Consider the following 11251-nt stretch of genomic DNA (forward strand, 5'->3'; position numbering starts at 1 on the left):
AAAAATTTGCAGTTCGAAACCGGCGTTTCAATTACTTCCCCCGTATGCATGTGTGTATAATCTGCGTGCGCACCACATGCATACATGAGAAAGAGAGGTAGGCCTAAATCCGATTTTGGGCTTGTATAGCGCCATTGATAATGATAATAATATCTACAAAAGCCATATAACTACTACTACTTCTCTTCTATAAGTCTAATAAATAGTTTCACAGAGAAAGCGAAAATAATCTTGAGATAATTATAATTAAGAACCTTGATGTGTTACGCAAAATATGGATAAATTAATTATATAATCAATTATATAAGAACATTATAAAATAAATAATACAATTATTATAATCTACACTATAAAATTATTGTTATATATATAATATATATAATTAATATTAATTATTTAATATATTATGAGTTGAAATTAATAATAATAATGAAAACAAGACATAATATCACAATACTTCTTCCTGTAAAAAATATAATGACGTGTATATACATATATTTTACAAATGTAATATCTTATAAGCATAATATATTATAAACAACTGATTAGGAACGCACATTACATAATACATATTGTATATATGTAGTGTTCCTATAACTCCTGCGAGGAGCATCGGGCCTCTCTTCCTATTATGCATGTATGCGTACGCAGATGCGTACGCAGATTATACACATGCATACGGAATCTACAGTTTAAATGGAAAATTTTTGGGGAAAGGTTTACGGTTTTATCATTGGTTTGTCAGACCACCGAAGAGAAGCTACGAGTGCATGAAAAATTTTCTGGTTCTACCGGGAATCGAGCCCGGGACTTTTATAGCATATCAGACCGGTGCGGATGTCTACCATGCCACGCTCGCGGTCACACAATACATATTACCGATATGTTTTTCAATTTTTTAAATGAATCGTCTCATCGAGCCTGTGCGTATGTGGTAAAGAAGAAGATTAATAAATGTTAAAATATAAATCTCTATGATAACGTTTAATGCAACAAATTTTATGTATTCCGATATAAAAAGTATCTATTGATGATAAATTCTTTTTATAGTAACTTTTATTTGAATGTGTGAACTTCGCTAATAAAATAATAATAATGATCCATCGGGTTACATTTCTTCAATTCTTTCAACACGTTCTATTTGTTACTTCATTATTTTCATTAATTCCAATAATTATTTGATGTCTCAAACAGTCAAAATCATTTCATTTTACTCGAAGTTTCATTTAATGTCGAAATTCCGTTCAAATTATTTGGAAATCTATTTATCTTTAAATCCGGAATCTCGTTCATTTCACATTCCGAATGTTCACTCCGAAGAAATCCTTTTATTATGTACAAAAGTTTGGTTTTTAAATTCGAATGTACCTTAACCCTTTTCGAATGACGTTGTATCATTATTGAATATTCGTACGCATAATTTGATGTCAGCTTTACAATGTGAGGTATCCAAATGCAGTACAGTGAAAAGCAGTGTAAAATGTAGACGTACGTGTTTAACACAGACTGATCGTACGGTGTGATGTACAGGCTAAATATACAGCGCGCAAATTCAAAGAGAGCAATCCTATTATCTCTATCAAATAACATGCCAATGCTGATGAGAGTAAGTACGTTTCCTAGTACCATATACATTGATATAGAATTGGAGAAATCCTGTCGAAAAAAACACAGATCAAGCATGTCAAAATGATTTAATGCGAAAGCGCTGTAACTCTAAAACGTTATTTGTGTGAATCAATCGTAGAATTGTTCGGAAAAGTTCCAGTTCCAAATTACTCTGTGTTTTCTCACTTATTTTCTATTCTGTCATAAATATACGAAAGGGCTGGACAGTTTTTGACATTTTGTAAACGAGTCGGTAAGTTCCGGTCGAAGTGGTTTGTAATTCCAGATAGCACAAATTTCTAAAAAAATGTCTTAATGGCATCAAAAAGACGTTTTCTATTATTTAAACAACTTATATATATATTTTACATATAGACGTCTTTAAGACGTCTTTCAGAAATTTGTGCTGTCTGCGATGAAAAATCTCAAGTCGTGAGAAGACGTTCGTTTCGTCGCTCTCAAAAGAAATAAGATCCACAATAAGACTAAAAATAGAAGATTCATGACGATGCAAATATACGGACAAAATGGAGATCGAAAACTTGCGCGTTTCCAGATTAATATTGTAAATAATCTCGTAAGTAGATAAGACAAGATGTAGTGTAAATATGTATGTATTAACTCAGATAACTAAATGATGCCAGAAGATGTCAATATGCCGTCCTCTGTCATTCAGCTATCTAAGTAGCAAGATAATTTCCTAATAAAATAAAAAATGAGTCACATGGCATTGAACTCACCATAAGGTGTAGTCGATAATGATAGATGATAACCGAGGCAAAGTGCAAGAAGACATATAGGACTTGCCATGTAGGTATGTAAGGATCATACGCATATCTAGGCGTCACCTGTAAACCGAAAGAGTGATTTTTTAACGTTATAACTTAAGTTAAACTTTTTTTTAACTTGCACCTCGCGTTATTTACAGTAACGTTTGATTTATGCTCGCAATTGAGCAAAATAAGATAACGTGACGCGCACATTCGTGTATTCTTGGCATCTTCTTTGTTATCTTACGTAAGTCTTGTACTGATCTAAGCCCAAACGTGGTGCACCTGGATACCAGCTTGGTCCCTTCCAAAAAGTGCCGATCTTATTCCACCAGCTGTGCATGGTTGCGCTCTTTTGGAATATTGCCTTTAAATAATATATCTGCATCAAGAAGGAAACATTATTACAAAAAGCTCGATTCTAAAATCGCTCAGCTCTCTCACGTACACATTTTATTTTCATCTCACTATTATTTCTACTTCTGAAAATCTCATCTGATTCTCTTCGATTCTTTATTTATCGGTGAATTATATCACTTGTAAAAAGAATAGAAAGTTTCATTTGTATAAATTTATAAAAAAAAGAAACAGACGCGATCGATACGCATTCGAGATGTGCGGATAACAATTTAAAATCGCACCTTACAACTTCTACCACATATAAAACGAGCACGTTATTATTAATTTTTTTTAGTAACTCTGAGTACATTTGATATCTGTGCGAAATATGATATCCAAAGATGATTTTACCTGCAGATAGAGTGGGTTAAACGACCTAGAATTAACTACTAGGCCATAAACGATTTTATCCTGCTCCTCTTGAAACGTGCCGAACAATCGATCCCATATAATTAACACGCCGCCGTAATTCTTGTCCAAACAATAAAGATTGCAACCTACAAACGTAGAAAGGAGCGTCCGTAATATACGTCGTGATATACGCGTTACGTTTGCGACATACCATGATGAACGCGATGATGCTTGGCTGTGTTAAAAAACCAATCAAACGGTTTGATGTCATCAATTAATGTCGTATGTAGACACAGTTGATATATCAAATTGAACTGTTTGTGAGTAATGAAGTGGGACGGAGGTATGAATACAGTGAGGGGCACATAAAATATCTGCAACATGAATCACGTGGTTACACTGTCAATAAATCTTTTGAATTGCCAATATTAAACGCACAATTTTGTAAAGTACTAAAGCAGGTACTTCAGCGGTCGTTGTAATGTCATTGAATGTTTACTTCATATTCGGAGAAAGAATTGGCCAAAGCCATTTAGAAGCTAAAATCTAGTTGTGGCAGCTAAAATAAGGGAAGCTAATGTCGTAGAGATAAAATGTATTTGTTGCAAAGTGCAACTATATTGTTCGCCGTGACGCCTTAATTCGAACAGCTAACAAATTTAACTGTAGTAGCAACGACAATTAGCTGTCCTCATTATAGCTCCTCTGGCTGATTCTTTCTCTGAATGTATCGAATTTAACAGCTTTGGCAGCTTTCTTTTCTTTTATGATACTTCGGCCTTTTAATTTACTTATTTAAAACAGAGATGTTTGATTTTGATTTTACATTGTTCTTATTTCAATTCTGAAAATATAAGAAATATAACTATAAAATTCAAGACAATTGTCTTCTTTGTAGATTGAAAGTCTATGTTGACATTTCCTATTAATCCTTCTTGCATCGTCCGCAAATAATATAGAGCAACATGATAACGATGATACTCACAAAGTTGCACCAGGTTTGCAAAACAGATTGCCGCAAGCCGACCGCAAGACTAAACTCTTCGCTGCTGTGATGTACTTGATGGAAGACCCAAAAGAAAGTAATTTCTGCAAGTAAACAATTAGTGTCTTTAATTAGAGCGAAGGGTAAATAGAAGACACCACCATTCGTGCCGCAAACTTAAACCGAACCGTGGTTGCAACGGTGAGCCCAATAATAACAAAATTCCACGCTCAAGGCGGCGATAATCCACGTCGATAGTGCGTTCCAGGGTAAATCCCATAAATGAAACTTATTATACAATTGAATATATAAATAATATTCAGCACCGCGCGAAAAAAATCTGAAAAAGCCAACATTGACAGCTTTCATTAATTGGCTATAAAAACGATACTTCGAAAATAACGTGATACAAAATAATAAGTAAACAAGCATAAGATATAAATGGATAAAGGACTTCTATCGATACGTAAATATATATGTAGAATATTTAAAACTTTTTAATATAACATACCTATACAATATCTATCCGATAGGTTGAAGAGTGGAAAATATTTGTTGCGTTAAATATTGTTGTATTAAATAAAGTTGGAAACAAAGTTATCTCATTTTGAAATATTTTTATGAATAAAATTTTAAAAAATCGATTCTCTGTTTAATTTTTTTCAAGCATCTAACAAGATTTTTTGTTTCTTTTTACAATTTAAATCAGTAATTTTCAATAAATCAGAATCAAATAGAGAAAGTGTAAATCTCTCTCTCTCTCTCTCTTTTCGTATCGATGAATGTTTTAAGATTTATATCACGCCTGTTTTTTATTGTTTCAGATCTCTGATGATCGTTTTAAACTGTTCTGTACAGTCGATATATCATTATCTATGCTTACCGTACGGTTTCATCGAATATCCAGTGAGACAGTGATGTCACTTGTTCATTCCAACGAACCTTCTTATTCTTTATATACAGTATTATCTGCTCCGCAATCAATAATACAAAAAACGGCAACCATATCTGAAAGCATCATTAACTTTTGTACATACAGAAGGTCAAACATGCTGGCGCTTCACATCAACCATTCGTGCCACGCTCGAAACAGGCCCGGGGACAAAAATAGCACGCGTACGACTTGTTAACGATTCGTGCAACTAGACGTATTCGTAACAACGTACCAGTGAATACGATCGATGATTCTACGTTCATTTTAAAAGAAATAGAAGCGATTAAATAACTTTCGCGTGATCGAATAATAAAATTCACGATTTTGTGCTCAAAGAATATTGGGATCGTCCAATACTCTTGTGATTTCTCTGATGGTTGAAAATTCAAGAAACTAATGTTGATCTTTTCTTTCCAATTACTAATTATTTACCTATTAATTCATTTAACGAGTAATGATTTCAATAACAAAAAAGAATGTAGTCAAGAACAAAGTATGCAAAACATACACAAATATTATATTAAAGATTTCTGATAAGGATACGTTCAACAGCATTATAACAATTTAGCATTGTAGATTAACGTTTTATGTAATTTCGCATATATTACAAAATGATATAAATTCCATATTATATCAAAGATACAAATGTTCAAAATAAATCCAATTTAAAATAACTTTCAAACAAAATCGAGCGTCCCTTGTTATTTCTAGAGCGAATATAATATAATATTTTTTTCAAGCCAGTAAAAGAAATGAGGGATGCAAAAGGTATTCAGGTATTCAGGAATTAGAAAAATAATTGTAAGAGATTGTACGACAAAATCATATATTCCGTTAGCGCAATCAATATAAGAGAGACTCGATCTGTACAAGAACGGACGGAAGAAGAAAACTTCACGAAGGAAACTTCAAGAGGCAAGCAAGTATCAATTACTGATAATTTCACGAGTTACTTATCAGATATAACTCAATACAAGCAATGTGACTGTCTTGTTAAGTAAGTTCTTGTTGACGAAAAGATATTTTCACGAGCGAGCTTTCTTCCTGAGGAAAAATGATTATATATGATTATATATGATTATATATGATTATATATAATTATATAAAATCATATATGAATTTTGCCCAAATATGTGGTTACATATATGAATGATCATATATATGTTTATATAGCATAGTAGTCTATATGCTATATATGTCTATATAGCAAAATTATGTTTGTCACTTAATCAAATGCCGATATCATGTACTGTCAGAAGCACAAGTAGCCAAAAGCATTTATTTCGATCGTATTTGCATATAATTTGTAAACTACAATATTTTTTCATGGACATATAAGTCACATGATTATATAAGTCATAATTTCATGTATGATATTTTTTCCCGGGTCCTAATTTTACTTCTTTCGGACTAATTTTACTTCTTTCTTACCTCCTTCCAATAATTCGGCACTTCTTCCGCGTTCTTGTAGGATGTCTCCTCGGGGTTAATAATATAAAAAAGCTTTCCTGTGCTTTGCAGAAATTGGTGAGAGGCTTCCTCGAATGTCACATTCATCTTATACACTCATCGATTATGCTTAAGTTATCTGAAAACTGACGACATATAAATAAAATAGAAATCCGGCGAAACAACGGCAAATGAAATTGTAGACCTCACGGACGCGTATCTCCTTAATCGTATAAACTAACGTTCCGGACGAAACTACGCGCCGGTTTGGTTGCGTGCGACGTGTGCGCGACGTTTAATACGAGTTGAAGCTAAACGAACAGCCTAATGACGAGTCGTCGGTGAGTAGACCAATGAAGAAAACAAATATTATTCAGCGAGAACGTAAACACGAGCCGAGCGTCCCGCGGATGCATTTGCGCGACATGCAGCTCCACCTCTCGCCTAAGGCGACTGTTTTGACGGCGTTGATTCATCGAAATTCACTGGATTAATCGTTTCACTTATCGATAATCGCATTGAATAATCTCCCGTCCCCCTCTCCCCATCCCTTTTCTATTCGCAACAAAAACTGTCCAAGGTCAAGAATTAGGTCTGCACTCTTTTTGCTGAACTGGCTGCACAAATTTGTACTAGTTCTTTCTCCTCTTTCTTCCTTAATAAACTTCTTAAACTTCTTAAATAACTTAATAAATCTTAACTGTATATCCAACTCGTTTTAAGTTCTATAAATGTACGCTAATTCAGCAGAAGAAAAAACAGACCTGTTGTTTCAAGGTTTGTTATTACACGATAAGAACCGTTCCGTTAGTGCAACTAAATGTTCCGTTGCCTGGAAATAATGGGAATCAGACAGAAAACTCGGTTGTAGGAATAGTTGCGAGATTCTTAGCAGAACAAGATTTTCGTAGCAGAATTCTGTTTAACCAACTGTTATTAGTTACCTTGACCGAATGATTTAACACAGCTAAATGTTCAGAGAATGTTTTCGGTCGCATGAACAGATATATCATTTCTCATCACCGAATTTTCATCTGATTTATGTTCAGTTACACAAGCAGAATTTTTTCTCCGCGTAATTGTAGAGATACGCGTAAAGGAGGGGGAATGCCGGGAGAGGAGGGGGTGATGAAGAATACGATAACGTGTCAATTCACAAACGTGTCTCGAGGAACTCCGTTTCTGCAATAGATTACGGATCAGATGGAAATTCAATGACAAGAAATGAAAATTCGGTGACAAGAAATGATATCTCTGTTACTGCGACCGAGAACGTTCATTTGAACATTCAGCTGCGTTCAAACTCGATTGAGACAATTGAGAACAATCGACTGAATAGTGACCTCCTATAGGAATCTTCCTAAAATCGAATTTTCATCCGGTCTTCGGCAACGGAAAATTCAGTTACACCAACGGAATTGTTTTCTCCATATATTCTCTTTCATCGAGTACGTGACGCATCGGCTAACCAACAATAACAAGTTGTCTAAATTAGTATACTTTCCGCAATCGCTGTACGATGATAAGGAAACCATATCAGAAGGCCGTCGGCGTAGATAAGATAGTTGAGAAGATATGTCGAATTAGGAAGCTCATTACTCGAGCAAATCGTCACCGCGTAGTTGATCGAATCAGGATCAATTGTCAATTGTCAATTGCGACACACGACACACTTTTCGCACAGACGCGTAATATTGAGATACAACGAGAGGAAACCGCGATCGTGTACGTTGGAGTAGTCGTACAATCGTCGCATTCCTCTCCCTCCATTTAACTGCGAGAGATAACAGATTTTTCAGAGCGTTCGCGTTTTTTCTCTTCTTTTTGCGCGCGCTTCGCAAATCGTCGAGCGAGACCCGACGATTCGTTTCACAATCGTCAATGCGAACTGAAAGAACGTCGTATGTGATGAAAAACTTTCCTGCTGAATAAACCAGTGAGTCGAAGCGTGAATAGGAGAAACAATCGTTCGCGATCGCTGAACCATTTATTTGAGAGGGCGATTTTATAATAACAATTGATAATTCGTTTACGTTTCGTGTGTCCGATTGTTTTTGATAATAATTGAAACAAAGAAATGAAAAACGCGAGAGGGGGAATATGTAGAGGTATGTATGGTAATTATAAGGTCAATTGTAGATTTATTAAATTAAGGCTAATTTCGTCTTGCGCACTACTGAAAGCGCCGTTCTACTTTTATTTTTCATTACATGATGAAAGAAGACAGAACGATGCTTTTCAGCGAACGCGTGCAAGATAAAGCTTTTGTATATGATCAGTAATAAAAAGGTTACAGCACTCTTTCTTTTTTTTTTGTAAATTTCGGACCGCATCCCGTGTCTAATAAGAGAATTTGTTTTTTAGTCATTCTCAACCGAAACAGCATACGATATCCCATGGACATTCTGTGGACGTTCTGTGAACATTGGAACGTTTTCAGCACATCCTCAGGATGTCCCTAAGAGATTTGTGCTGTTTGGGAGGAGATACATTTTTCTATTGAATACGAACCGCGTTGCGAAGCTCATAAAAAAAGTGATTTAATAAAAAGTGATTAATAAAATAAGATAGTTTTCGCCAGAATTCATTTTATAATTTTTATCTGCCTAAAATGAACAAATCATGCAAATCAGTTAAAATAATAAGTTTGTTAATTACAATCAGAGACAAAATAAAAAAGTTGATATAAAATACGATTTTGTAAACTATACCTTGTACAACAAAAATAATATAGTTTAGGATATTCTCGAGAAAAAGTTTGCCATATATAATTAGATATAATTATATATAATTATATATAATTATGTATAATGATATATATATATATATATATATATATATAGTAGTAATATAAAAAATGGTTACGACTCGGGAGACAATTTTTCATATATAATTGTATTTGTAGAATAAATCCATATATATATATCGTATTTTATATCATTATTATATAAGATATAATTATATATATAGATATAATTATATATATAGATATAATTATATATAATTATATCTATATATATATCTGGATTTATTCTACATATATAATTATATATGAAAAATTTTCTCCCGAGTCGTAACCATTTTCTATATTATTATTATTCAACTTTTATCGTTATGTTATCTTACATAATGCATTACCTGAAGATAAAGATTACTCATACTACATGAAAAACAAAGATCTCATAGCACAGACTTTCAAACTACACTTCCAAACTACACTTTAGGATAATAGTAGATGTACTAAACTCATCAAACGCTTCTAAACGGGCTGCCTGGCGCCATCTAATGATGTCCTTTATACTCGAAAATCACCAGTACGAGCTGCCACCACCCGTAACGAAAAGTGAAGATATCGTAGTATAACTCAACGATAGGCTCCCCTTTTTGTATCTTTGAGTGATATGACTCAACGATGAATCAAAGATATTTTATTTTTAAGTATTATGATTCAACAACAAAAACAGAAATAGCTATTTTATTTTTTATGTATTATCTATGTACACAAACCGACAAAGTAACTTTAACACTTGTTAGATTTAGGTCTATTAGAATTTTTCTAATGTATTTTGTTTACATATTCGTGAATTTCATGACTGTAGATTGTACAAAAAGAAGGGGAAATATCTCATAAATTATTTCTCCTTTTATATGTGATTTTACATTTTACATTACAAGTGCTACTTTATTTTTCTTTGTAAAAGTTTTTTTATGTCGGAAGCATCAGTAACTGTTTTATTGCAGATTTTTTGTAAATAAAGACTTTTGAAGAAATAGTAAACATTTTTGGGCCCAGCATACAAAAATTTATTACAAATTATATTTGATTTTGCTGAAACTCCACTTAGAATGTATACATTCATTTTTTTATGCAACATATCCACTATTTTATCTAATTTCTGGAGAATTGTAGTGAATATAGCGCAATTTAAAATCTATGTTTGGCAACATTGGTTCAACCTTTGTTCATTTCTAACGCTATTTAGGATCCAATTGGTTTTATTGGTATATAAGTTATTTAGGATCAAGTTGGATTATTGGTTCAACCCTTGTTCATTTCTAACGCAATTTACGACTCATTATAAATTATAAATTAATACTTATAAGTTATAAACGAAAAGTTATTCCTATGTTTACTCTATGCGATGAATAATACGTATAAATATTTGTTTCAGATTATTTCTGAAAATGAAAACACAAAAAATGAGATGAATAAGCCTTAAATTAGTTACGACTAGGACAGGGAAAAATTTCAGCATAACTGCAAAAATATTTCTTCGAAGAAAGTTAAAAATGATATGAAAGTGATGATTAAAATAAACAAAAGAAAAATGAAGGTTTGATTTAATCCCATACAGCGTAGATATTTAAAGACGTCCTGAAGACATTCAGAGAACGTCCTATATCCTAAGGACATCCCTACATTTAAAAAAATTGGATAAAGTAGGCTATATGGGATATTTTAAATAGTGAATTTTTCACAATCTTTCTTTCATCCTTCCATATATAGATGTGTGTGTGTGTGTGTGCGTGTGCACGCGCGCGCGCGCGCGTGTGTGTGTGTGTGATAAATAAAATTATAAAAGACTTCGATCGGCCAAATTCCATAAATATCTAAAAGAAAATAAGCACTTGGGATTTAAGATATTGGATGATGAAAAATGACTACTATTTGTAATGATTGATAAAAGTTAATGATTTCTGTATTATTCGTTGTTATTTCACTATAAGCAAGTGCTCGTAATTATTTCTAAGAAG

The 11251-nt window shown here is 33.1% G+C and overlaps 1 protein-coding gene across 5 annotated transcripts; it reads right to left on the reverse strand.

Annotated features, from left to right (window-relative positions):
* Window positions 1–411: 411 nt before the first annotated feature.
* On the reverse strand, window positions 412–8197 carry LOC106751242 (alkylglycerol monooxygenase-like). Of its 5 annotated transcripts, none has more exons than XM_014632092.1 (10): window positions 7997–8197; window positions 6479–6642; window positions 4997–5121; window positions 4302–4453; window positions 4114–4217; window positions 3340–3502; window positions 3129–3274; window positions 2626–2760; window positions 2349–2456; window positions 412–1656 (listed from the first exon to the last, which is right to left on the reverse strand). In XM_014632092.1, exons 2-10 carry the CDS (start codon window positions 6602–6604, stop codon window positions 1201–1203), a joined length of 1515 nt encoding a protein of 504 aa, XP_014487578.1. In that variant the 5' UTR covers window positions 6605–6642; window positions 7997–8197; the 3' UTR covers window positions 412–1200. The 5 variants fall into 5 exon arrangements, with proteins under 5 accessions (XP_014487578.1, XP_014487579.1, XP_014487577.1 ...); XM_014632093.1 differs by lacking the exon at window positions 7997–8197 and adding an exon at window positions 6707–7990 and having other exon boundaries at window positions 6479–6635; XM_014632091.1 differs by lacking the exon at window positions 7997–8197 and adding an exon at window positions 6707–7990.
* Window positions 8198–11251: the final 3054 nt, after the last annotated feature.

Source organism: Dinoponera quadriceps, unplaced genomic scaffold, assembly GCF_001313825.1.
Source record: "Dinoponera quadriceps isolate SergipeBrazil2010 unplaced genomic scaffold, ASM131382v1 scaffold10149, whole genome shotgun sequence".
Classification (NCBI taxonomy): domain Eukaryota; kingdom Metazoa; phylum Arthropoda; class Insecta; order Hymenoptera; family Formicidae; genus Dinoponera; species Dinoponera quadriceps.